General features: G+C 43.2%; 1 protein-coding gene across 2 annotated transcripts in view; it reads right to left on the reverse strand.

Moving 5' to 3' along the window:
* BEND7 (BEN domain containing 7) overlaps positions 1 to 27,782 on the reverse strand; it is a 101,432-nt gene that overhangs the window by 13,894 nt on the left and 59,756 nt on the right. For both annotated transcript variants that reach the window (XM_068276139.1, XM_068276138.1), the window contains exons 4-6: positions 21,312 to 21,434; positions 4,762 to 5,024; positions 1,410 to 1,635 (exon numbers count right to left, since the gene is read on the reverse strand). In XM_068276139.1, coding sequence (XP_068132240.1) covers positions 1,410 to 1,635; positions 4,762 to 5,024; positions 21,312 to 21,434 — 612 coding nt within the window. The remainder of the gene's footprint in view (positions 1 to 1,409; positions 1,636 to 4,761; positions 5,025 to 21,311; positions 21,435 to 27,782) is intronic.

Genomic DNA, 27,782 nt, shown 5'->3' on the forward strand with positions numbered 1-27,782 from the left:
AAGGGCTTATTGATGCCAAAGCTCAGCCACAGTACTAGTCCACTGCGCTCAAATCAAAAAGAACCATCCAGCACTGTTCATGTGCACATCCAAAAGAGTGCTGCTCCTGTCTTACTTTGGGGAGTAAGTAATTATACTGTAAAAAACAGAAAAAGAAAAAGAGAACAAGGAGCGCTCTCTAGTGCATTAATGTTTTTAATATGCCTCTTCTCAAAGCAAAAAGAATAAAACGTACAATGTTCAATAAAACCAGCACATATCACACTATATAGTGTACATCACCGCTCCTTCAGATCTTTACGCCGCCCTGCGCGTCTCCTCACTGTGGCCAATAGTGCAGGGAACCATCAGAATTCCAGCGCCGGCGGGGACAGGACAAACGGTGGAGTCTCGGCAGCTGCCCTGCGCCGATGGCGTCATGACGCGTTTCGGCGTTCCACGCCTTCTTGAAGAGCGACTGTTGCTGGGAGATAGGACGCCTTTTTATACGTGTCTCCTGCGCCATTGCGTCATCTGACGAAGGCGTGGAACGCCGAAACGCGTCATGACGCAATAGGCGCAGGGCAGCAGCCGAGACTCCACCGTTTGTCCTGTCCCTGCCGGCGCTGGAATTCTGATGGTTCCCTGCACTATTGGCCACAGTGAGGAGACGCGCAGGGCGGTGTAAAGATCTGAAGGAGCGGTGATGTACACTATATAGTGTGATATGTGCTGGTTTTATTGAATATTGTACGTTTTATTCTTTTTGCTTTGAGAAGACGCATATTAAAAACATTAATGCACTAGAGAGCGCTCCTTGTTCTCTTTTTCTTTTTCTGTTTTTTCAGCCACAGTACTAGATTTTGCACGTCTGTGAAGTATCCTGGAACAGATGCTTGGGCTCAGCGGAAACAGCCGAGCCAGAACAGCGGCTCCATGCTACTGTGCAGGCATGAGCAGTCCTGCTCTTGCACGGTGTGTCCAGTTCATACACGTACGGGAGCGTGGCTGGGAGCTTTTGGGGGGTCCTGGTGAGTAACAGTGGACTTTAGGAGGACGTGGAAAGCCTCTGGAGGAGGTAAGTATCTATCACTTATTACAGTGGTACAGTCTAATGGTGTTTATACCTAGCTCGTGTACAAATAAATGCTGCTTGTTTTGTTATAAAAATGGATCTGAAATCATATGACACGCAGTCACAAGATACCAGTTTATTTACCAATAGTCAAAGGGATTTGTAGAGCAGTACAGCCTTGTGCCAGATTACATCTGGAAATACTTGCATTTCAGTGCTATGTCTATATCCAGTGCACCACAGGCCCTGTACATTCGTAAAATTCAACATCCTCTGCCAGTGATGCAGCACAAATGTATATGCATAGACCAAACAACACAGTGAAAAAGAAACACGGATTAGGATCTATGTGTACCTTTTATGGCTCCGACAATATTTTGATCCAGGCCTTGCCTGTTGTCATTGAGTCCTCGCTTCCGTTTCCCATTAGGTAGCGACGTTGCTAATGTTTTATCATCAAAGAAAGCACAGACCAGTTTTCTAAAGAGCAGGCTCCCTGACCTCTTGTAATTGGACAGTATGGAGTCCAGTTGGGATTTTGGCATGAAGACATCAAATCCTTCCGCCAACTGCACCTCTGGCTACCAAAAGAAATAAAATACCTCCATGAAAATTGATATCAAGATGGATACAATTCCTAACTGCCAGGCATTAGTTACTTGGTTTCATATCACACCATCTGTAAAACATAGTGACGCTTATTTAGAGAGACAGAACAAAGACAACCAGAGCATAAAATGCTGCATCTTTACTCAAAGCAGCCACACAGGACACTCTAAGATGAAATGTGAATGTTTATTCTTTGCTGCATTTCTGCTCCAGTGTCTTTGTAATTGATCCCTGCTTTATGACTGCATAAAGGTGGCCACACACGATACAATAAAATGATCCGATTTTACGCAAATTTGATAAATATGATCGGATCTCCTGAAAAAATCTAAAGCTTTTTTTTTCATTCGACTGAAAAATCCGATTGGATTTCCTTTTTTTTTTTTTTTTTTTAATATCAATCCGGAATGCTGGAAATTTTCAATTTTTCTAAAGATTGTATGGTGTGTGTTAGATTGTCAATTTATTAACCCCCCTGGCGGTATAATTCCTGCGGCTGCGCAGCCGCGGGAGGGTTTTTTTCACTTTTTTTTTTAGCATGTAGCTAGCCTAGCGCTAGCTACATGCTTCCCCCCCTCCCCGCGGCGTCCGCCCGTCCCCTCCGATCGCCGCCGGCGCCGCTTGCCCATAAGGAAATCCCGTTCTGAACGGGATTTCCTTGAGGGCTTCCCCCGTCGCCATGGGACGAACGGAGTGACGTCATCAACGTCATGGACGTCGTGACGTCACAGGGAGTCCCGATCCACCCCATAGCACAGCCTGGCGGCAATTGGCCAGGCTGCGCAAGGGGTATGGGGGGGGGGCCTGTTTCCACAGCGGGTAGCGGCGCATCGGTGGCGGCGATCAGACCAAACACGCAGCTAGCAAAGTGCTAGCTGCGTGTTTGAAAAAAAAATTATGTAAATCGGCCCAGCAGGGCCTGAGCGGCACCCTCCGGCGGCTTACCCCGTGTCACACACGGGGTTACCGCCAAGGAGGTTAATATACACACCCTACCGATTTTCTCAAAGTTTACACTCATTTTTATCATAATTGGGGAAACATTGAACATATGTGTGTGGTACATTGGTCATGTTTTTGAAATGTTACAATCAGTCAGAAAAACTGATTGCAATTCTTAAATTGACCAGATATTTAAAAAATTGTATGGTGTGTGCCCACCTTAAAGGTGCCCATACACTTACTCGATTTCCCGCTGACAGTCAGCAGATTCGATCACTGTGATGGAATCTGCTGTGAAATCGATGCGCAAACACTGACCGATAGACCGATTTCCGTCCGAAATCGATCGATCCCGTCGATATGTCTGCACGTAAAATTTCGGTCGATCGCCGGCGGGTCGGGAGTGCATCGATAGCGGCGTTTGAATGTCTAACGACCAAGCGGCAATACATTACCTGTTCCGCCGGCGCGTGTCCCCGCGGTCCTTTTTCTGCGCTGGGCTTCGGCTGGCTTAACTTACTTCCTGTAGGAGGAATGTTAAACAGTAGAGCGCCCTCTACTGTTTAAACTTCCCCCGACAGGAAGTAAAGTGAAGCTGGATCCCTGGAGCCCAGGGCAGAGAAGAGACAGCGGAGACCAGGGGACTCACGCCGGCCGGATCAGGTAATGTATGCAGGGGGTTGTGGCAGCGGCAGCTCCACAGATCGTGAATCGATTTCATAGTGAAATCGATTCAAAATCTGTTTGCAGTGTAGGCAGCCAATAGATCCCTCTTTGATCAGATTCGATCACAGAGGGATCTATCTGCTGGTCGATCTGGTGGCAATCGACCAGTGTATGGCTGCCTTTAGGCATTTATTATTATTATTTACAGTGTTTATATAGTCTTGTCACTAACTGTCCCTCCAAGAGGCTCACAATCTAATCCCAACCATAGTCATATGTCCATCATAGTCTAGGACCAATTTAGGGGGAAGCCAATTAACTTACCTATATGTTTTGGGGATTTTGGGGGGGGGGACCAGAGTACCTGGAGGACACCCATGCAGACATTGGGAGAACATACAAACTCAATGCAGATAGTACCCTGGCTCACAATTTAATAATTGAAACTGAATTTTCAAGAACCTGACTGGATATTTGATGCTACCATACGTAAAAGGGAATATTTGGATTCTGTCCTATCTGTGGCACTGTGTAGTTCATATGAATGAATTCTATTAGATAACAAATACAACAATACAAAATGTAAAATGTGTGATTGAAAGAGGAGCATGCAAAATGTATACAATGCATAGAAGAATCAGAAATACAAGTTACCACCACTGTTTTCTCAAACAATTACACAGAGTATGATATGCTGCTAATTTACCAACTAAAACTACTGCAGTACCATTGTCAATGGAAAAGGAACAAAGGTGTGGCAATGTTAAATAATGACTTGAGCCGTCCAAGGCATTCACAAAGGGAAAAATACTTTTCTTTATTGTGTTTATATGGGCCATGTCTCTGGGTGGTCTCAACCTAAGAACGTAAGAATAATGGCAAGAAAATCCTAAGTATTTACTGTCTGCAGCAAATACTTATGTTGGAAGATGAAACTATGGGCATTTTCTGTACACCAAAGGGAGCCATCTTTACTCTAAACATTGTACTATTGGCATAAATGCAAATAGGGGAAATCTGAATTTCCAAGCAGTTTTAATCATAGTTGCTGGCAAATCGAATCAGAAAAGTAAAAATGGTTTGAATAGCGCTAACAAATAGTACATTTTTTAAAACAATTCTGCAGTTTAAGTCTGTTTTAGGCACATAATAAATGCAGTGTTCATAGTAAAGCTATCAGCAGCTAAACACCACCAAAATCATTTAAACCTCAAATATCAGTATTTTAAAAGCGCAAGATGTATTTCATATTTTAAAATGGATTTGGTTTATGATATATTCCCCTAAAGGGAATTATAAAGATGTGGCAGTTCACATATGAATGTCTTCATAAGACAGTATTCCATTAGCCAGAGTATATCTGGGAGACAGAAATAGTCTGCAAAGGACAAATGCTAATGTATTTAGCTTTGGTATAATGAGGCATCATATGAAACTCATTAAACTGCTGAAGGCCAAAGCAACTAATTAACCTTTGTATTGCAACTTACATCGGAGGATGACGAGTTGACAACAATACCGAATCCTGGCACATGATTGTCTTCTTTTTTGACGTGCTCTGCTTGTGGCAGGTTGGCCTTTTCTGGCAGAACCATTGCCTTGTGTTCCTTCACACCCATGCTGTGTGCATTGTGGGCAGGGCTCACCGCTGTGTTCTTTGGAAGGACCTTCTTCTTCATTATTCTTTTCCTTGACAAGATTGTCTTCTGGGAGCAAACACATGACGCAGGAATCTGCTGCCGGCTTTGTGACACTACATAAAAGCATACAAGAATATGAATGGAAGACAAGACACTTTCTTGTAATATTACAAAATAAAGCATGCAGACCACCTCACGCATTGTCTCTATAGACAAATGAATGCAGAATTGTCTGCAAGCCAATAAAAAGAGCCAGTCTCTATAAAAATCACATTCAGACCCAACAGTTGGTCGCTGAAGATAAATGGTCAAAAAGTGATTGTTAAAGTGGAGATCTATGGCAACCGAGGTTTCTAGCTTGTCTCTTGGTTTATTTATGTTACAACCCTTTTATTAGCAGACCACACAACTGCCTCAGAAGCTGTCAATTAAATAAAAACTAGCTCTTTGCATAAAATATTTTGTATTAGTAGTTAAAAAAAACTGTTACTGTATTGCACAGGGGCGTAGCAATAGGGGGTGCAGAGGTAGCGGCCGCAACGGGGCCCTTGGGCCAGAGGGGCCCCGAAGGGCCCTCCCTCAATTACAGTATTAGCTCTCTATTAGTCCTGTGCTCATAATAATCACTTCTAATAGATACTTTGATTAGTGGTAATCATTAACAAACTGTTCCCCATCCCCTTCTTGCACCTCTGACACTGTAGTTGCCATTGGCAGGTTTTGGTGCGTCGTATCAATTGTTATGTATAGAGTGCTAGGGGGGCCCCCATTGTAAAACTTGCATCGGGGCCCACAGCTCCATAGCTACGCCACTGGTATTGCAGTAACTTTTGTATTGTCAGGCAGGTTGCACATTTGAAACCAACTGCTTTCTGGCAAATGCAGAAGTGTCTCTTCCATGCACAATGCATGAGCAGTGATATACACAGAACTGAACCATGCATGGAGGAGATACAGCTCCTATGCTTGGTAGGAAGCAGTTATAGCGTAATATGTGATTTGTCTGGATGGTGCAATGGTTAAGGGCTCTGACACAGGAGACCAGGGTTCGAATCTCGGCTCTGCCTGTTAAGTAAGCCAGCACCTATTCAGTAGGAGACCTTAGGCAAGTCTCCCTAACACTGCTACTGCCTTTAGAGCATGTCCTAGTGGCTGCAGCTCTGGCGCTTTGAGTCCGCCAGGAGAAAAACGCGATATAAATGTTATAAATGTTATTTATCTTGTCTTGTCTGACAGCCAGAGCAGTTTTTACCTACACTTGTGGTCTCTGGATACTTGAACAGGACATAAGTTCGGTAATAGAATCACAAATACACCAATGTCGGCACTCTTGTCATCTTCAAAACATTCATGTATGTCACATGATTCCACTCCAACACAGTGTTCCTTTGTCCAGGAAACAGGAATGATATTCTACCATCCTGGAAGAACTCCTGGGCCCTTATTCAATTCACTTTTTTTTTCTAAGTTTGCTCCTAGGAGATAATTCTGTTTAATAAAAAAAACTGTGGTCACTCCCATGGACACCTACCAAGTTCTAGGCACTAGCCTAGGTTGCTTTGATCCAGCTCTGTGTTTGGCCATTGACAGCTCTCTCTCACAAATAACTGAACGCAATGAGAGCTGTTATGTGGGGTCAAGAAACATGCAATGATGATGTATTGACTGATTAATGACAGTGTTCTTCCCTAATAAGTCAGTCACTCACTTATTAAACTGCTAAGAATCTAGCGGGTGAACGGGAGCCCCCTGACATAAAAAATAGGCAAAATAGCCAAACCAATGCCCAATAAACCCCTAAATGCACTGTTCTCCTACCTTGTCCGGCCCATCGTGTGCTCTGGGTCTTCACTTATCCCACTTTATATAAACAGATTCGGCCCCCAACAGTGCTCAGTATTGCACTGTTGCCCAAGGGATCAAGTCCCAATTCATGCAGGTGAAAATATTTGTATGTGTACAGGGCTTTACTGGCTATATGTATACAGGACTTTACTAGCTAAGACTTTGGCTAGTTTCACTGTGGTCATTGCGTTGCATTCCCTGTAACAGTAGGAACATAATGCAATGGGTAAATAGCACTGCATGTTATCTATGCATTGTCTCGCATACGGTCTATGAAAAGTATGCTTCACTGTCACTGTTAACGTGCATGTTTTGAGGTAATGCACTGCATGCAGCACACTATGATGCTGCAGGTTGTTACAACATAACGCACCCGCAAGCTGCATTAAGAAGCAGCCAATTATGCCACAACAATACCACTGTGAATGCAGCCTGATGTTTGGTTAATGTTAGGTTACATTGTCATGTTGCTCAAAGGCAATTCAAGCCAAGCCCAGTGAATGTGCACTGAAATCAGTCAGTCTGCAACCTTTGCCGACATTATAATGGGTGTTTTTTGAACATTTAAAGAGAACACTATAGCAAAAAAAATGTAAAATTTAGATGACATATGTACACATACTGTACATACACTTGTCACAGAGTAAATGCACTGTAAATGTGTTTCTTCCTGTGAAGTTAACAGTTACATTAGGTATTATAGTCTGACAGCTTTGAACCTCTTAACAACAGGTTTTGGTTAGTCCATGACCTCATAGGGGATTCTCAAAGCTTCTATTGTTACAAAAGCACTGTTGAAGATCTGTGCAAAAATGGCAGCCAGGCTGCCTACTCATGTGCACAATATTCTGGCCTCTGCAACAGCCATTCAAGAGGCGCTTTTGAAAAAAAAAAAAAAGAATTCCTGAAAATCTCCCATGAGGATTTAACTAGTTAAAGGGACCCTGAACAGTAGATATAAATGAAATCGGTACTTACCTGGGGCTTCCTCAAGCCCACCGTAAGCCGCTAGATCCCCTGGAGTCCTCCTGGCTCCTCTCCCAGTCCCGCTGGTGACTTAATTACCGGCGACACCTGTGCCGAGTGTCGACCCGACACTTCTTGAACAGTGATGCTACGCATCATCACGCAGGCCGGCGTGACAGACCTGTGCATGTGTGGTTCAGAGTTAGAAAACCGCGCATGGGCAGTACTGTCACGCCGGCTGCCGCGATGACGCGTAGCGTCACTATTCAGGAACACTCGGCCCAGATGTCGCCAGTAATGAAGTCGCCATCAGGACCGGGAGAGGAGCCAGGAGGATGCCAGGGACCTCACGGCCTTCGGTGGGCCGGAGGAAGCCCCAGGTAAGTACCGATTTCATTTATATCTACTGCTCAGGGTCCCTTTGAAAACTGGTTAAATTAACTAGTTGTTAAAAACTAGTTAAATTAACTAGTCCAAAACCTGTCTGCAAGAGGTTCAGAGTTGGTTGATTATAATCCCTGCTGTATGGCCCAGTGCACACCAAAAACCTCTAGCAGATCCGCAAAACGCTAGAGGTTTTTGAAGCAGATTTCAGAGCGATTCTAGGCAGGTTTTCTAAACATGCCTAGCTTTTTGGGAGCATTTTTGTGTAGCAGATTACAAATATTGTTACAGTAAAAGCTGTTACTGAACAGCTTCTGTAACAAAAACGCCTAGAAAACCGCTCTGATCTAGCGTTTTTCAAAGCGGGTTTCCACTTTCCTATACTTTAACATTGAGGCAGAAACGCCTCAGAAATCTAAAAAATGCTGCAGCCCCCGAGTTTGCGTTTGTGGAAAAAACGAGCCGCTCTGGTGTGCACCATCCCATTCACTTTTATTAGCCAAGCGGGTTTCCCCCGCAAGCGTTTTAAAAAAGTGACAGCTACAAAGGAAGTAAAAAACAATATAAAACAATATAGTGCATTTACTCTGGGACACGTACATTTTTGTTGGATGTGTGTACATATGGATTTAAAATGTTACATTTTTTTCCCATAGTGTCCCTCTAAAAGGCTTATTACATATTTTTCTAAATATATTCTACTTGTGTCTATAGACTGGAGGTATGCCTCCAGAATGCAGTCACACCATCAGTCCTGCATAGTTCTTCCACCTTCTCTGTATGTGGATTAAGTAACTGGTTTTGCAACTCTGATGCATTTACCTGACTTTGCTGCCCATTGCCGGTAAGGACTGAATACAGTGTATAACTTGGGTGCTACCATAGCTGGTAACATTTAAAGGGAACGCACAGAGTTATTTATTCAGTACCTATTCATTTCTGTTTTTGATCATGTACATTCAGGACAATTGTTTGAATCATTTGAATCATTCAAAATTCAATGTGGCCACAATTTTTCAAAATTGACAAACCATTTTAATTTGTTGAAATCAAATTCCAAACAGCACTGAAGTCAATGAGGGACCATTTTTGATGGTGAGCTGACACCTTTAGAGGTTTTCTAGGGCTAGGGCAAGCTAATGATATAAAAGCAATAGATATGAATTACTAAATAGTGCTTGCAGTAGCATTATATGTCATACTAGTGTTATCACAAAAGTGGAATTACTGTGCTTCTAAACCATTTGATCCTGCAATGGACTTTATAGTAAAATAAGCAGCCAATCTGCAACAACGTGTTACCAAGGCATTGGGCGTACGGTAGATTTTCACCAAGACTTATTTTGACGTATACTGTACTTGACACGATCTGTTTTGCTTGTATGGGGTTTTTAGCATAAAAAGTTAAATACCTTGTAAATGTAATGAAGTACATACACTCACCTAAAGAAATATTAGGAACACCTGTTCAATTTCTCATTAATGCAATTATCTAATCAACCAATCACATGGCAGTGCCTTCAATGTATTTAGGGGTGTGTTCCTGGTCAAGACATTCTCCTGAACTACAAAATGAATGTCAGAATGGGAAAGAAAGGTGATATAAGCTATTTTGAGCGTGGCATGGTTGTTGGTGCCAGAGGGGCCAGTCTGAGTATTCCACAATCTACTCAGTTACTGGGATTTTCATACACAACCATTTCTAGGGTTTACAAAGAATGGTGTGAAAAGGGAAAAACATCCAGTATGCGGCAGTCCTGTGGGCGACAATGCATTGTCGATGCTAGAGGTCAGAGGAGAATGGGCCGACTGATTCAAGCTGAAGAGCAACGTTGACTGAAATAACCACTCTTACAACCGAGGTATGCAGCAAAGCATCTGTGAAGCCACAACACGCACAACCTTGAGGTGGATGGGCTACAACAGCAGAAGACCCCACCGGGCGCCAGTCATCTCCACTACAAATAGGAAAAAGAGGCTACAATTTGCACGAGCTCACCAAAATTGGACAGTTGAAGACTGGAAAATGTTGCCTTGTCTGATGAGTCTCGATAGAGTCAGAATTTGGCGTAAACAGAATGAGAACATGGATCCATCACGCCTTGTTACCACTGTGCAGGCTGGTGGGGGTGGTGTAATGGTGTGGGGGATGTTTTTTTGGCACACTTTAGGCCCCTTAGTGCCAATTGGGCATCGTTTAAATGCCACGGGTTACCTGAGCATTGTTTCTGACCATGTCCATCCCTTCATGACCACCATGTATCCATCCTCTGATGGCGACTTCCAGCAGGATAATGCACCATGTCACAAAGCTCAAATAATTTCAAATTGGTTTCTTGAACATGACAATGGGTTCACTGTACTAAAATGGCCCCCACAGTCACCAGATCTCAACCCAATAGAGCATCTTTGGGATGTGGTGGAATGGGAGCTTCGTGCCCTGGATGTGCATCCCACAAATCTCCATCAACTGCAAGATGCTATCCTATCAATATGGAAATAAATTAACTGTCTATCTCACCCTTCTGCTTCAAATTCCCACACTATCACATTCGATAGGGGTGGTCACAATAACGTTAATGACTTGTATCAATTTTAATAATTTGTGTCCACCCTGGGGATACTGATTTATAAATAAGCCTTTATTCAGCACAAATACAAAAGATATGCAATTCCGCCCTAAAAACAATTAAAACGAGGGACCTGTGGAGCGCTCCTCACTCATACAACCTAGCACGCCACACTCATCCCATCCACACTGGTACCGGTACCAATCCGACGTAACTCAGAGCGGGGAGACAGAGGCAGCCAGGCTGTAGCAGAAGCCCATCCGTCCAGCTTTACAAAGGTTCTCGGGCACAAGTACAGTCACTTTCACCTTGCTGTATCAATCCGGCCAGTATCTCACCAGTCCTGAACGATTCCGGTCCCGTTCCCGGATTACCGTACTAGCAGGGTATTCACCTGTCCACCTCTCTACCCAGCCGCGCGTCCGCAGCGGGGAGTGGTGGCGTGCTGGTCCACTAGAGAGAGTCCTTCCAGCTGGGAGCTTCAAACTTCGGAGCGCACAGATCACATCACGGGTTATGCCCCGCCCACTGACGCGTTGCGTCCGCCCACCGCGGACTTCATCAGAGTGTATGACGTATGGGCCAGGCGGTGCTGCGATACTTATGTATTTTATTGCTGGGTCGAAGCCCATCCCCTCACAGGCTACCATGGCAACATCCACAGCCTTCTAGGAACGGCACCTGTTCGTCAGCCGTTCATTAGTGCTGCATACATCTAGGTTGAGTTCGCCTTCCAGGCCAGTAAAGTCTTTTTAGCCTTATGAGCTTTTAGAGCACGTTTTCCTGGCATTTATTTGACATTTGCTCAGCATTTATTTAGCGTTTCTTTGACTCAACACTGCCGATCCTCTACATCCCATGCCAGCTAAGATTTCTTCGTGTATTTCTTATAGAAACACTTTATAGTCCAACTCCTGGTTGAGGCCATTTGGAGACAGCGTATTCAATAGGTAAATCCACCTGCATTCCTGCTGTAATAATACCTGCTCTCTGTCTCCGCCCCTCCTGTTATTATTTAACCTGTAGAACCCCATAAATTTGAAGCCAGCAATTGACCCATTGTGGTTAGTGCAGAAATGCTCTGCTAGGGAACTCCTGTATTCCCCATTCAGTTTCTTCCCACACTTTATATTACTTATGTGTTCAGAGATCCGAGTCTTTAATTTCCTTGTCGTCATTCCAATGTAAATTAGTGGGCACGGGCACTTAATCAGATACAGTACCCACTCTGAATTGCAGTTTATGAAACTACGAATTTTCCACACTTTCTGCAGTTGTGGTGACCCAAACGTCTCACTCACCTCTGCATGCTCACATACAGTACAGTTCCCACACGTGAACATTCCATTCGGTACCCTTCTATTCAACCAATTTGGTTTTGGCAGTAGGTCCGAGTGTACCAACTGGTCCCTCAGATTCGGTGCTCTCCGAGCAACCACCTGTGGAAAAGCGCCCACTACCGGGCCTATCTGGGGATCTACTTTTAAGATCGGCCAATGTCGTGCCAGACTGTCCCTAATCCTCCCCCAATTTGAATTAAACTGGGAGATGAATCTTGGGCACTCAGCATTTTCTCTTTGCCGTCTTCTTTCATTAGACAGCAAATTGCTACGTGTGGTTTGTACTGCCCTTTCTGCTCCAGAGCATAGCTCATAAGGCTAAAAAGACTTTACTGGCCTGGAAGGCGAACTCAACCTAGATGTATGCAGCACTAATGAACGGCTGACGAACAGGTGCCGTTCCTAGAAGGCTGTGGATGTTGCCATGGTAGCCTGTGAGGGGATGGGCTTCGACCCAGCAATAAAATACATAAGTATCGCAGCACCGCCTGGCCCATACGTCATACACTCTGATGAAGTCCGCGGTGGGCGGACGCAACGCGTCAGTGGGCGGGGCATAACCCGTGATGTGATCTGTGCGCTCCGAAGTTTGAAGCTCCCAGCTGGAAGGACTCTCTCTAGTGGACCAGCACGCCACCACTCCCCGCTGCGGACGCGCGGCTGGGTAGAGAGGTGGACAGGTGAATACCCTGCTAGTACGGTAATCCGGGAACGGGACCGGAATCGTTCAGGACTGGTGAGATACTGGCCGGATTGATACAGCAAGGTGAAAGTGACTGTACTTGTGCCCGAGAACCTTTGTAAAGCTGGACGGATGGGCTTCTGCTACAGCCTGGCTGCCTCTGTCTCCCCGCTCTGAGTTACGTCGGATTGGTACCGGTACCAGTGTGGATGGGATGAGTGTGGCGTGCTAGGTTGTATGAGTGAGGAGCGCTCCACAGGTCCCTCGTTTTAATTGTTTTTAGGGCGGAATTGCATATCTTTTGTATTTGTGCTGAATAAAGGCTTATTTATAAATCAGTATCCCCAGGGTGGACACAAATTATTAAAATTGATCCTATCAATATGGGCCAACATTTCTAAAGAATGCTTTCAGCACCTTGTTGAATCAATGCCATGTAGAATTAAGGCAGTTCTGACGGCGAAAGGGGGTCAAACACCGTATTAGTACGGTGTTCCGAATAATCCTTTAGATGAGTGTACATCATGACTTATTTATTTGGAAAAGAAAGCTTTCTCCCTGCATTCTGCATATACAGTAATATTGATCTTTTATTGGGAAAATATTAATTATACAGAACAAAGAGGTGAAAAATAGTCAGCTTTAACAGATAAACCAGATTGTTACTAATACTCGAAACCAGGATGTATCTTGCGATAATGAGCTCTGCTTGTTTATAATAAGAGTCTTCATCATAAACTAGGAAGGGTGAAATTTCCTACTATTTTGCTGTAAGGCAGACAACATATATTGAGATGACTCAGCAAACCGAATTCCTAGAGACTGCTAGTGCCAATCATTTCTGACTGCCACTTTATTTTGTCATTGTTATCAGTTTTCTCCTACACATAGTTTGGAAAATTAGGAGCTAATTAGTAATTACATAACTGCAATGTTTTAAAGTAAAGCTGAAGGAAGAACAAGATGTAGGCGTCCTTTGTTTTCTCTTAAAAATGCCTTGACGTTGTGTTTTCTGAGCCACAGGCCTGTAAAAAGCAGACTGCCAGGGGAGAGCCAGTCACATCAGTTCACCTGATCTACTTACTTACTCTAATCGAGTGACTTATAAAATACTAGAGGAAGACCTGCAAAACCAGAGCAGTTTCAAGGCACTGCCTGACCAGGCTCATAAATTATTATTATTATTTATTTATAAAGCGCCAACATATTCCGTGGCGCTGTACAATGTACCATGGCGCTGTACAATATAAATTGCGTAAATTGAGTACCCTTAACACACAAGGGTTCTCTTGTGTCTATTAAACTTCCACAACATGGCTCCTTTGAGCCACAGGAGCTGAGCCAGCAGGTCCTATAGCCATGTCTTTTTCTCATCCCACTCCATGGTACAATGAACAAAACGTTTAGGCAAAAAGAGATGTGATGCGTGGCTGCAGTATTCACCATACTTGTGGAAGGAGGAGAATGGCACAAGTAAGAGGAAGGGGGAGAGCAGGGAGCCAAACAACATGCTGTACTTATGTGAGCCAGCAGCTGGCCCACTCACCAGGATGAAATCCCTGCTGATCCACCCACTACCACCAGGGATTAGGTAAGAGCCTGTTTGCCACCTCCAAGCTCTCTTTTGTCACTTCTTATCTTTTGTCACTTTATAGCACCTGTTGCTAGCGATCCCTTCTCATCATGCACTATTTGTCACTTGTCTTCATTTGCTGTCACTTCTCATCATCAGCTGTCACTCTCATCACCTGTCAGTAGCTGTCACCTGTCACTATCTGTCACCTTTCAGCACTCACTAGCTATCACTTCTTGTCATCCATTGTCACTTTTCATCAACCGCTATCTGTCACTTCTTCTCACCCAATAGCTGTCACTACTTGTCACCTGCTAGCAGTCACTTTTCATCACCCATTAAACAGTCACTTCTCTTAACCTGCTTGCTATTTCTTCTCATAATATGTAATCTGTTATGGCCACACTTACTTTCACTGCAGTATGGATAAAGTGAGTGCAACACACTTATACAGTGCTGACAGCATGTAACCTATTTTCATGTGCTTTTGTTATGCCTTATATTTGCCTTAGCCATTTTCTTAATGGCTTTGCCTGGTTGGCTGGCCTATTAAATTTAACGATTGCTATTTGTATGGTTTTGTAACCCTTAATAAATCACCAGGGCATTTTTGATTCAGCTATTTGTGTCCTGTGTCTTATTTGTATACTGCTAGTAAATAATGAACCAGCCCTTTCCTCTGGTGATGCAGTGTTTATTTTTTTTTTTAACAGGTAATTTTTATTGATTTTGTCAAAGTTTACACACTTAAGAAAGGAGTAATAGTCAGTACAAGCATACCTCCTCCACAGTAGTAATTACAGCAACATATTATGCATAGTAGTAGATTTTGCTGGGCTATAATATAGCATGGTGTTCAGTCCGTGGTAAGTATGACAATATAGTCCCAGGTACGCATAACAAGCATAAATAACAGCGCGCGGGAGAAGCAGCTCGCACTGAGAGAGAAATCAAAGGCGGGCCTCAATTGAGGAGCTTCTACTGATGCTTGGCCCGTAAGAGGTGAGAGAGGAAGAAAGAAAAAAAGGAAAGAAGGAAAAGTTGCCCGCCCATCCCCCGCCCGCCACCCACCCCACCCCCAACCCACCCAGCAGTTATTTAGTCAATAATAGGGATAAATTTGTCGTTGGTAGGATCTAAGACCCTATCCTCCCAGATACCCCATATTTTGTTAAATTTTTTTTGACATTTTCTATTTAGATAGGTAGTTCTATATAGTGGTAGAGCACTGTTAATTGATTTGGCCCAGGTGCCAACCGTTGGAGTGGAGGCTTTTTTCCAGAACTTTAATATTTCTTTCCTTGCTTGAAAGCATAATATTTTAAGCAGCGTTTGCTTATGTCTTGAAATATTGACCGCCTCTATTCTGCCCAGAAGTAATAAACCCATGTCTCTAGGGATCGCTGTTTCTAATAGAGCATTAATGATTGAGAGTATACTTTCCCAGAAAGGGATAATTGTCGGGCACGACCAGAAAATGTGGACAAAATCTCCTCTGTGTACCACACATCTCCAGCAGCTATCAGAATGGGTAGGGTTCATCCTGTGTAGTCGTGCAGGGGTAAGGTATATTCTATGTAGAAATTTTATTTGTATAAGTTGGTCGCTTGCGGATATCACTGTTGAGGGGAGTTCCTCTAAGATTATATCCCATTCCTTATCACTAAGAGAGGGGATGTCTGCCTTCCATTTCCGGTAGCATTTTGCCAATCTAGAGTTATTAGCATCTGATAATTCTGCGTAGATAGCAGAAAGGGTCTTTGGGAGATTTTTAGTCAATAGGAGTTTTTCAATCTTATCTGTTTGCAGATCAGGTGGTTGGGAGCCAAATTGTGATCTATACGCATGGTGAAGTTGCAGATATCGGAATAAGTATTTATTTGGAAGATCACATTGGGTCTTAAGTGTATTAAAGGTATGGATAGATTTTTCATGTTGTATGTGAGATATGTTTTTTATACCATATCTTGCCCATATAATGGGGTCAGGAATGGTAGTAAAGTGCTGAAGAGAGGGGTTACCCCAAAGAGGCGTGTAAGGAGAGATTGTGTCTGGCGCTATAAAGGGGGTTCTAGCTACTTTCCAAGCCTTCCATGTAGTTGTCATCAGTAGCGTAGTTTGGGAATTGGCTTTGGGGCCTCTATAGGGTAGATTAGTAAGCTGTTCGTAGGAGCCCAATATTGCCGCCTCTGCACTCACCGCTGGATTAGTGACTTCTTGGGAGAACCACCATCTAATAGTGACAAGCAGAGAGGCCCAGTAGTATTTCTGGAGGTGTGGAAGAGCCAATCCACCTCTAGATTTAGGGAGCTGCAGTACATCCAATGCTATTCTAGGCTGCTTTCCTGCCCAAATAAAAGTTAGAATAATTTTGTCAATTTTCTTGAAGAGGGCAGAAGGGAGCCAGACAGGACATTGGCGGAAGAGGTACGTAAATTTAGGTAGGAAAATCATTTTAAGAAGGTTAATCCTTCCTATCAGTGTAAGTGGGAGTTTATTCCAAACTGCGCATCTGGACTCAAGTTGGTGAATGACCGGGTCTATGTTAAGGTTCTGATATGTGGTGAGGTCACTGGTTACTTGAATTCCCAGGTATTTAAATTGGTTTACTACTGATAGCGGAGAGTTTAGTTTACGTGGTGGGTTAGGTGCGGCGTCTATAGGGAACAGGATTGATTTATCCCAGTTAATTTTAATGCCGGACATATCTCCAAATTTTTCAAACAGGTGGAGTGCTGCATCTAAAGAGGAATGGGGGTCATTTAGGTAAAGAAGTACGTCATCTGCATAAAGAGATATTTTTTCATGCAGGTTGCCAATCGATAGTCCCCTCACCAGGGTGCATTGTCTGGTTTTAGCTGCAATGGGCTCCATGGCCAGTGCAAATAGACCTGGTGACAAAGGGCAGCCCTGTCTAGTACCCCTTCGTAAACAGAAAAACTGTGAAATTGTGTTCCCTGTTTTGATTTTAGCTTTGGGGGAATCGTAAAGTAATTGGATCCATTTAATGAAGTTAGTACCAAACCCGAATCTACGTAGTACCGCCCACAGATATTCCCATTCAACTGAATCGAAAGCTTTTTCAGCGTCTAGTGACGCAATTACTCTCTGGCCCGGATTGGAGTGAGAGGCGACAATATTGGTCAGCAGCCTACGAATGTTTATATCAGTGCCTTTACCAGGCATAAAGCCTGACTGGTCGTGGTGTATCAGTTTGAGAATATAAGAATTTAGTCTAGTGGCTAAAATTTTGGCTAGTATCTTTGCGTCCGTGTTCAGGAGGGAGATTGGCCTGTATGAGGAGCATTTACTGGGATCTTTCCCTGGTTTGGGAATCACTATTATTAGGGCTTCTGTCATAGAAGGTGGTAGGGAGTTTGTTTCAAATGAGCGTTGGAGTGTATTTTTTAGTTTAGGAGCTATTAGTTTGGAGTACTGTTTGTAATATTCTACGGGGAAACCGTCCAGGCCTGGGGTTTTGCCAGTCTGACAGTGTTTATTTTAGACATTCACCATGAAGCCAACGTTTCGATATCATCAAAGACCCCTTCATCAAGGCAAGCATCGATTTAAGCCAAGTCTGTACACAGAGTGGAGTTCACATCGCGGTCCAGTGAGTGTCTTAAAGAGACTCTGTAGCAAAAATTGCATCCTGTTTTTTATCATCCTACAAGTTCCAAAAGCTATTCTAATCTGTTCTGGCTTACTGCAGCACTTTCTACTATCACAGTCTCTGTAATAAATCAATGTATCTTTCCCCTGTCAGACTTGTCGGCCTGTGTCTGGAAGGCTGCCAAGTTCTTCAGTGTTGTGGTTCTGCTAAAAACTTCCCCTTCCAGGCCTCTCTATGCACACTGCTTGTGTGTTATTTAGGATTAGAGCAGCTTCTCTCTTCTCTCTTATCTTTTACAAGCTGGATAAATCCTTCTCTGAGCTGGCTGGGCTTTCACATACTGAAGAATTACAGACAAGGGCAAAGCTGTTTGCAGGAAGAAACAAGCAGCCTGAAACTTCAGTGCATGAGAGATGCAGGGGGAAAGAAACACACAATGATCTCTTGAGATTCAAAAGGAAGGTTGTATACAGCCTGCTTGTGTATGGATGTATTTTCTATATGTGGACATACTGTACATCAACATACTTCCTGTTTTGGTGGCCATTTTGTTTGTTTATAAACAAACTTTTTAAAACTGTTTTTAACCACTTTTAATGCGGCGGGGAGCGGTGAAATTGTGTCAGAGGGTAATAGGAGATGTCCCCTAACGCACTGGTATGTTTACTTTTGTGCGATTTTAACAATACAGATTCTCTTTAAAGGTGCAATGTACCATGGGAATTTTCCAATTTCTGAGAGTGTTTAACTCTGTTGATAGACTTGGCTTAGACCACTGCTTGTCTTGATAAAGAGATCTTCGATGATCTTAAAACATTGGCTTTATGTTGAATAAAACAAAACTAAAATAAACACTGTATGACCAAGATGAGAGGCTGGATCATTATTTACTAGCTTGTACAAGGTAATGTGCCTCACCTCAGTTTATCCAGGCAACCCATTACGATTTTTCCTTCATCGCAGCGAGTGCGAGATATACAGTTTCTGCCTATTATGCATATATTGGTTGGCTCCCGTGTACCATCTATATACTATAGCAAGCATTGGTACACTAGGGCTATAATGGTGGTACTGGGAAGCAGAGGACGCATAAATACTGGAAGACTTGGACAATAAATCTGTCACAGACAACATAGGGCAAACATCTCAGCCACGTTCATAAGAATACACAAAATACATCATCTTTAACCACCTGGGTGTTACGGACGAGCTCAGCTCGTCCAGTAACGCCGCGGTGGATTGCTCGGGCCCTGGTGGGCCGATTTGATTTATTTATTTTTTTCAACACGCAGCTAGCACTTTCCTAGCTGCCTGTTTTTCCGATCGCCGCTGCTCACCGCAGATCCGCCGCGAAAGAGGGCCTCCCCCGCAGACCCCTTGCGCAGCCTGGCCAATCACCGCCAGGCTGAGCTATGGGGGGGGTCGGACTCCCTGTGACGTCACGACGTCGATGACGTCATTCCGTTCGTCGCCATGGCGACGGAAAAGCCCTGCAGGAAATCCCGTTCAGAACAACATTTACTGATGGGTATGATCGCCGGAGGCGATCGGAAGAGGTAGGGGGATGCCGCAGGGAGGGGGGAATCATGTAGCTAGCGCTAGGCTAGCTACATGAAAAAAAAATTAGGTTAAAAAAACCTTCCCGCGGCCGTGCACCGCATATAATCAGAACGCTAGGGAAGTTAATTAATAGGTCACAGGAATGAGAAATTTGTTGAGGCTGTGAGAAAGTCTGAAGATAGCAAAGACATATTTTTCTGAAAATGTCTATAGGTTTAGTAAGCTGGTTTAGTGACTCAGTTTGCTTGTACTAGAATCCCCTTTGCATAACCCCTGCAGCAGTAGGATTTTTGTTAAGTATTTCTATCCAAAGCTCAGTGAACAGATCTGCTAAACAGGTGGCCTTGTTAAAATGTCATGTATTTTTGTGGCAGTACAGGAAACCCATGGAATTCCCCTCCCCAATTTATTATGTGATCTCTGCCACTAATAGCCAGAACAAATCACTAGGTGAGCAGGAATCACTAACTGGGGAGGTAAAGCCGGTACTAGCATTCTGGGGCTGTACACTGCTCTCAGTTTTCAGCAGCAAACACTAGATTTTAATGAACTGGTAAGGCCTTTTTTAAGGATCAAGGGCTTGGTGCATTAGGCTTCAGCAATGCTGTTGAAGCTAGCAAGTACGGTAAGTTAATGCTGCCTATTGTGCCTTTCTGAAGCCTTCATTAATGCATGATTCATTATAATAGCATGAGATTCGTCACACAAGTGAGCCATTGCAATGAGATTCAGTACTGCACTGACACAGCCTGATGCAGCCACCAGAGTTTTTTGGCTCAGTTACTGCAGAGCAGTAGCCCAAGTGCTGAACGCTTAGAAGAAGGCAAACCAAAAAAATGTATTCGCTGATAAGCTGTACAAGCCCCTGTACAGTGCCCAATGCTTGTGGATATTTTAGTTTGGTTCTAAAAGCATGTGGGCTGGTGGGGTGCATGATGGGCAAGGGTATATAATGCTATCCAACTGTTCTGATAATGAAGTGGTTTAGATAAGAGCCCTCACCCTGGCTTATATGTACACAGGTTTTCCTATAAGACCCCTTGAACATGTGCTAGTGTTGGAAAAGTTAAGATAATGAACCACACAGGGTTGTAAGCTTTTATTTCTTCCGTAGGTTAATAGAAGTTCAAGTCCTTCTCTACTACCCATCTTGATGTGACACTTCTACTTTCTTCTGTTATCTCACTAGAAGAATCTGACTGAAGAGACACTTCCATCATCCTTCCTCTAAAGCCCCATACACATGCTGAACAGCGGTCTTTTATGCAGCACAATTGTTGAACAACTTTTGTTGTAAAACAAGTTGAAACAGCTAAAAAAAGTATTTTGCTATTCAATCCAACAGTTGGACTGACTTCTTGTCAGCTTTATGAACAATAGCAAAATACTTTTTTTAGCTGTTTCAACTTGTTCCACAACAAAAGTTGTTCAACAATTGTACTGTATAAAAATCCACGTTTGTATGGGGCTTAAATGTCCAGGGAGCTTATCTAATACAATTCCACCAGTCAAGCCCATATTTATAGATGGGAAAGAGGCTATGGCAGGGTGATATGTCTGAATTATGTCATAGCAGCAACGTCTAAATGGATTGCTAAACCCTCCCTTCAATTTCTTGTGAGTAAATTATTACAGGGTTATTCAGTAATTGCAAAATGCAATCAATGCAATCCACAGAGTATGCTATCAAACAATCAGAAAGATGTTCCTACTGGATATGACTGTTGAGATCTCAACATTCTCTTTGGCTGGAATGGAATACTACATTTAAGATGTCCTAAATGCTCACAGCACTGTCAAAATGTGAAAAAAATGAGTGTAGGTGTACCTTGAAAAGGAACAGTGATATGAGTATTGTATAACATACCTGCTTGAACTTGCATAAACTTCCTCATTGCTCTGAGCTCCTGAAGGATGGCCTGAAGCGTAAGCTGGCAGTTACACGTACAACACTTTGGCTCTGCCACAGAATTCACAATTCGCAATTCACCTGTCAGGTAATAGAGAATCTGTTAATCATTCCAATATCTGCCAGGGTACAAGATTTCATCTGTATTGTACTGTAAGCCTGTCAGGATGTTTACTCATTTGCCCAGTAAATAAGAAGTGCTCCCTGTATTGCTGTGCATAGGTCCAAATAGACAGGTTGAAGCTCAATATCAAGCTGGTACAAGAAGAACAACATAGACCAAGTAAGATATTATTATTATTATTATTATTATTTATTGTATTTATAAAGCGCCAACATATTACGCAGCGCTGAACAATAAATATATACAATGATACAAGGATGACATACATAGGGTTATACACATAGAACAAAGTTATACATACAAATTGTACAAAATACATGATCATGCAATATGGGCTGGTTAGGTAGGCCCAGTAATACAAGTACAGGCTGTCATAGGACAGGAGCACATGATCCTGTAGATTACACTAGGGAGTGGAGGACCCTGCCAGAGGCTTACAATCTAAAGATAATGGAAGAATGTCCTTCCTCTAATGGATAATAATCTGAATACAACAGGATTACTTGTTTTTTGTTTTATATTAATGTGATGCCACTTACCCTGGTGGGAGTACAGTTCACAGTTTACTATAAGTTGATGAGCAGATATAAAGTGGGTGGCTGTGCTAGCAAGTTCAACATGCTGCAGGTACTGTTAAACAAAGTTTGGTAGATACCATATCAAGAAAGCACCCATAGAGCAATAATGGTGAGTGTCAAAGGCAGGCACAAATTGCCTGTTGGTACAGAAACTTACTGTAGGGTAAGTACATCATCAGAAACACAGATAGCCTAAAACTACGCAAAGTTTTAGCTGGTGTAGAGTGCATAACCAAACATGTCTGTGAAAGCATACTGCCAACTAAGCATGTCTTCCCCTCACAATCTGCAGTAACTGATTCAGGAAATTAAATAGAGCTACCATGTGCTCACTGTAAGGTCAAACTGTTGTGCAGGCACATGACATTACCAATAAAAATATATACGGTATATTCCAAGTCATGAAAGGGCACAATGTGACAGTGTCCTTAGCACGGCTAATGGAGAGAGCTCTACAGTAGATTTAAACCTGACCAGAAGATGTATATAACATAGCTCAGAAACTTGTTTTTAGGCAGCTGATGGCAAAGTATTAATTAAATATAGTCAGAAAAGGGGGAATCCAAAGCACTGTTCCAGGATTATTGAGTGATCACCTTGTTAGGGGTGGAGCCCACTAGGAGCACTTTTCCTGTGCTCGCCAATCGCTGGCAATTGGCAAAGTGCTACAACAGTTGAAACCTATGAGGGTGATTCCACTTTGCTAATTGTCAGCACTTGGTGATTTCATTTGAAAGAATGAAGGAGAAAAATTGCATTCCCTCAAATTACTCAGAAAATCGCGATGGTCTTCTTATTACAAATTGTTATCAACGATTGCAAGTGGGTCCCAGCCTTTACTGGTACCCTGAAGATTCAGTTACCCTGTGTTAGACATCCAGTTCTAATGCCTGGCACACACCATGCAATTTCCCGTCAGATAGACAGGTCAAATCGAGAATTTCCGACAGGTCCGATCATTGATTTTGTATAGAAGTGATTGGAAAATTGATCAGAAAACGATCGGAAATAAGATCGAAACTGTTGGCACTTGCATGCCAAAGTCCCGTGCATGTGCATAGTAGCTCAGTACACACATGCACTTTTGCATCTTGGCCAAAGCTAAAAAGAGTGTGACCCATGCATTTTGCTGTACACATCCACAAATACTATGCTGAACAGGAAAATGGGGAGATCTATGACAGCCCGTAGCCCAGTTAAGACCACTGTCACATTGGTTGGCATGGACATGACTTTATGTAGGATGCAAGTAGTGAAAGTGGAGCAAATTGTTATATCCTTAGATTATGCATGAAAAACAGAATGCATACAAAAACACATATCCAAAAACGCAAACACAGAGAAAAATGCAGAAATGCACATGACTGAAAACGCATGCTTTTCTGCACAGACAAATGTGTTCTTAGCCTTAGGCAAGGAACACACTTGTCATTGCGTTTTTTTCACACGATATTGGGGTTCCCATAGCTGTGCTATTGCATTTTTAATGTATTTTACCATATGCACCATCCCATGGTCATTTGTGATTTTCTATATTGTGGCAAAATATACCTTAATTAAGCCCACGCCCGTCAAAAACCACAAAGGTGGAACGCAAACGAACATGAATGACATGTGATTCCCGAACTGGCCATTGACTTCAATGGTCAAGGTAGCAGTGCGGGTTTTGCAAATCTAACAAGTATGTTCCCTGCCTCAGGGAGAGACTGGATTTGTTAAGGGCTGCATCTTTGTGGCTGCTATGCAACTAGTCTTGTGTATGTACAAATGTATGATCATTTTCAGACTACCTGCTCTAAGGCCCCTTCCCCACATTTGTGCTGCGAGCTACGCAGGTGGCCTTTGCAATGCATTGCACTTGTGTTGCTGTGCAATTCTCCTGGATGTGGTTATGATTCTAATTATTATGATGAACTCCAGTGAATCGCAGCGCATCTGATGTCCCTGCAGGTCGCATAACTGTGCACTGCAGAAAACGCGATCAGCAATGAACAAGTGGAGAAGGGGCCTAAGGTAAATGCATAGCAGTAACTGAGTCCTGTTCTTTTGGTAAATGAAGATTTATTTTTTGAGTGGAAAACAGCCAGGCAGTAATCTTTGGCTTTTGAAGGTAAACTCTTTTGTCCCCTTCCCGTTTCCACTTGCTTTTATGCTGACTCCACTAGCTTTATGCTGACTATTATGGAAGAACAAATTTTCACTTTTCCAAATTCAGCACTTGTATTAGATTAACACTTGAAGACTGCAAGTTGCTTAAGTAACTTATAATGGCACATTGAGCTGCATTACATTTTGTGAGGCCTGATAAGGAAACAGATAAATCAATATCATCCAAATGCCATTATTCAAATCACACCACTAATGAGCAGAATTCTTTTCAGACAGCGCTGGAATATCTGCAGTACCTGCTAACAGTGTTAACAAAGCTGCGTGGCTGCATTGTATAGGTACAGCCTTTATAACAATTTCCCCAGCTGAGTCATGTCGTCATGTGAAAAAAAAACATGCAGGGTTTTCAGCTGTAATAATGAAATCTAAATTCTAAGAGCGATTATGAAATTTGATCTTCTACTGTTCTTGCTTTACCTGTTTGGTTTCTGCATATTTTCTATATTTTTACATGAGGTGATCTGATCCATAAAATGTATCATAGGTAGTGTGCATGTGCCTGAAAATGTATTTTCTGCTCCCTATTGCTCATTGAAGTATGGTGTATTAAGCAGTGCTTTAGTAGTGCATTTGTTTGTTTCCAAGTGCTGTATACACAGGTGAAGAGGAGCAAGTCTTCCACTGCTTTCCAAAACACTTAGGTCTCTTTTACAACGAAGGTTGAAGGCATTCACCATCTGTAAGATGCTCCCATGCACCAGCCAGGCTCTTGCTAGTGCTCAACAGGGGTGTTGCTAGGATCCTAAGAGATCCGGGGCACTTTTGGGCACTCCAGCTGGAAAATGGGTGTGGCCATGCACCAGAATGTGAGTGGACATGGGTGGAGCCAAGTGTACATGAACTTAACAGCAGTCTTGGTAGGCCTGCCCAGCAAAATGTTGGATGAAGCCCCCTCTCCATTTATACAAATATAAATGCATGCTGGGGCATGCAGGTTGCCATGCTGGGTGCTGTGATGCCTCTATGAGGCATACTTGTGCTGTGGTGCCTCTATGGGGCATGCTGGGTGTTGTGGTGACATGCTGGAAGCTGTAGAGCCTCCACAGGGAGCATGCATCATTGTGTGTGTCCTCTCTGTTCCTCCCCCTGAACCCCCCCCCCATTCACAGCAGAGTATCACAGCAGGAGGAACTACTCATCTCCTCCATCCACTCTCCAAGTCTGGAGACATCCTCTGTAGCTGGTGATTCTCCCACTACCATCCGAGAATCAGTATCTAGGAGCTCTAGCTTCTGATTCCTTACAGACACTAGGGGAGAAGCCCAGAAGAGATGTCTGCAGAACCTGGAGACTAAGCAGCCAGTGAGGAGTACTGCTACCCGCTGCCTGACTCTGCCAGGGCGACATCCGGGGCGCCCCAGAATAAATCTGGGGCACATGCCAATGATCTTTGGGGCTAGCAATGCCCCTGGTGCTCAATATGGGCAGTGAAGAGGCAGCACCCCCATATAGTCACATCTGAGTGCAGCTGAGGCATGTTGCCTTTTTTTTTGTAGCTGGGTAAGAGGACCACATGTGGAACAATGACACATGTGCTGTTACAAACGCTGCCATTCAGCTGCATTTTAATTTCACCCAAAGGGCGCTTGTGGCTGGCAGATGTGATGTTGAACTGCCCAACAAGCACGTAGTTCAGACATCCCTCTGAAAGAGGCCTTAGAAATGGCTTACATGCAAAAAAGGCATCAGGAAATTTGGGCACTGGGTAATACCGATAATAGAAAATTATGTTCCTAATATTTTACTAATCCTTCCCTAACCTATCTCTCAGACTAACTCTCTGCTGTGTAGGGATGATCAATGAGTTGCAAATATTGTAGGATTTTGTAAATTTGTATGCAAATTTATGCAGCTTGAAAAAGGACCAATCAAGTCCCACCCAGTTTTAAAGTAACTGGTTCATTTTTAAGCTGCATACATTTCCATACAAATTTTCAGAATCCTACATGAACACGGAAATATCTGCATGTCATTGATTATCCCTACTGCTGCGCACACCTACACTAACCATTATTAACTAATACTTCCTCCCCTCCAAGGCTTAACACTAAGCTACAGCTGATGTGGGATTTGACAACATAATAGCTGAAACTCAGATAGCCACTTATCCCATGCACTGCCTCTGCCGAACTCTATGAGACGAAACGGAACCCCTATGCTGATATCAGGAATTTGGCTACAAAGTTGCTGGGCCCTTGGCAACACTGACAGACTTCTGCCACCATTTGGAGTTTGGCTACGCAGTAGCCAAACTGTGTGCACCAACACCTTCTCTCCTCTGGCCATATATAATATTGCCTCTGGCGCCCAATTTGTCTAGTCTGTGCAGCCATGGCCGCAATTTACATTGCAGGCTAGGGGGCACCCAAGTCTCCAGGCATGCTATGTGCTAAAATTGTCTGCTTCCTTAGAAATGTCCATCTACACCTCAGGTTCTCAGCATATACCTCTCAGCCCCAGACCTTAAAGGGAACCTGAGGTGAGAGGGATATGGAGGCTACCATATTGATTTCCTTGTAAACAATGCTAGTTTCCTGGAAGCCATGTTGATCTTTTGGCATAAGTAGTGTCTGAGTCAAAATCCTAAAACAAGCATATGGCTAATCCCATAAAACCTGAGTCAGCGGAGTCAGAGCACCTGATATGCTACATGCTTGTTCAGGGTCTATGGCTAAAAGAATTAGAGACACAGGATCAGGAGGACAGCCAGGAAATTGGTATTGTCTAAAAGGAAATAAATATGGCAGCCTTCATATACCTCTCACCTCAGGTATCCTTTAACTCCCTCCTCACAAGGGTTCCTGATCACCTGTCTGCTTTATCCTCTTTTATGACCTCTCGATTCCTAAAACGTATTAACAATAACCAATAAAATACCTATTCCAATGTACATAATCTGTCTCTATCAGAAGTTATTTTCCTTGAATGCTTCCTGCAATATGCCGCATCATCCCCTGGGTCACCTGCCCTTAATTTGTGCCCGATGTACACCACTTAACATAAGCCACCCATACATCCTCCATACTTACTGTATATAAACACATCTGGGATTGCTGCAGCACACAGAGACGGGACCAGATTCATCAAAGCAATGATGAAAGTTTTTTTCTTCTTATTTCCTACTTATTTAATCACAGTTGTAATCTGCATGTGTTCGGAGAGTACATTTTCTTCTTACAAAATAAGAAGACCTTTTCACTTGTTTTGCATTAAGTCCTAGAAATGTTGTACTGATAGAACAGTGCAAAACCAGTGCTAATCTGACAAAGAAATAAGAAGTGGACCACTTCTAAAACTCTAGCACAGCTGCCACACTGGGGGATTGGACTGTCAGCTTGCACTGTATGTGTTGTTTTATTCCCCATATAACTTAATTAATGTTCTCTTTAACACCTATCATTCACATCTCTTTCTTGAAAAGCTCAGACAGCAGCTATACTGTCAGATTTTTTCTTTCTATGAAGCAGGAGTATCTAGACTGATTGACATCATTCAGTCCATCCAACCAACCCTAAAAAGTGCTCTGACTGCTGCTATATCCCCAGTAAAATACTACTG

Source organism: Hyperolius riggenbachi, chromosome 3 (genome assembly GCF_040937935.1).
Source record: "Hyperolius riggenbachi isolate aHypRig1 chromosome 3, aHypRig1.pri, whole genome shotgun sequence".
Classification (NCBI taxonomy): Eukaryota; Metazoa; Chordata; class Amphibia; order Anura; family Hyperoliidae; genus Hyperolius; species Hyperolius riggenbachi.